Consider the following 675-nt stretch of genomic DNA (forward strand, 5'->3'; position numbering starts at 1 on the left):
GTGTGTGTGTGTGTGTTTGTTTGTTTTTGTTTTTGTGTTTATGTTTGTCGTATTTGTTAGCTAGGACTTCGGCGAGTAGACCTTAATGACAATCTCGTCGTAGTCGGCGAAACACTTGCGCAAGATCATACTTGGTCTATACATATAAGAATGTACGTATACAAATACAAGTTCGTTGCTAAGTTGTTTGAAAACTTTGAATCTAAATATACGGACGTAAAACCTCTACAAAGACATATAGCGACATCTATAGAGAAATATATGAACCGTCAGTCTGATAGGACACCCACCTGCTGTAATAACCAGGTATATCCACTTTCGCACAGATGTCTTGCATAGCCAACTCAGCATCCCGATCCATAACAAACTCTACTGTCAGATATTTGTTATCCGGGAAATCTGTGGCAAAATCGTTCTCGTCCTCTCGCTCTTCGCGCGCGATATTTGCGTCAATCTGCGAGCCGTGAATTAATTCGCAATAATGTCTGAGTGAAGTATTCAACCCAGAACTAATCAATGTCCAACAATGAGTGATTATTGAATTCATTTGCGACTCTATGTGATCGTTATTTTGAGTCGCCATACTATATACGAGTTGGCAAGCTACCCGTTAGCGTTCGCGATGATATATACATATATATATGTGTGTGTGTGTGTGTGTGTGTGTGTGTGTGT

General features: G+C 40.0%; 1 protein-coding gene across 1 annotated transcript; it reads right to left on the bottom strand.

Moving 5' to 3' along the window:
- Positions 1 to 290: 290 nt before the first annotated feature.
- SARC_18005 (hypothetical protein) lies at positions 291 to 454 on the bottom strand (the record flags this gene model as incomplete). Its single annotated transcript, XM_014287911.1, has 1 exon — positions 291 to 454. A coding segment is annotated over one exon (164 nt), but the record flags the coding sequence as incomplete, so codon positions are not given.
- Positions 455 to 675: the final 221 nt, after the last annotated feature.

The sequence above is a fragment of the Sphaeroforma arctica genome (genome assembly GCF_001186125.1).
Source record: "Sphaeroforma arctica JP610 unplaced genomic scaffold supercont1.13181, whole genome shotgun sequence".
Taxonomy (NCBI): Eukaryota; class Ichthyosporea; order Ichthyophonida; genus Sphaeroforma; species Sphaeroforma arctica.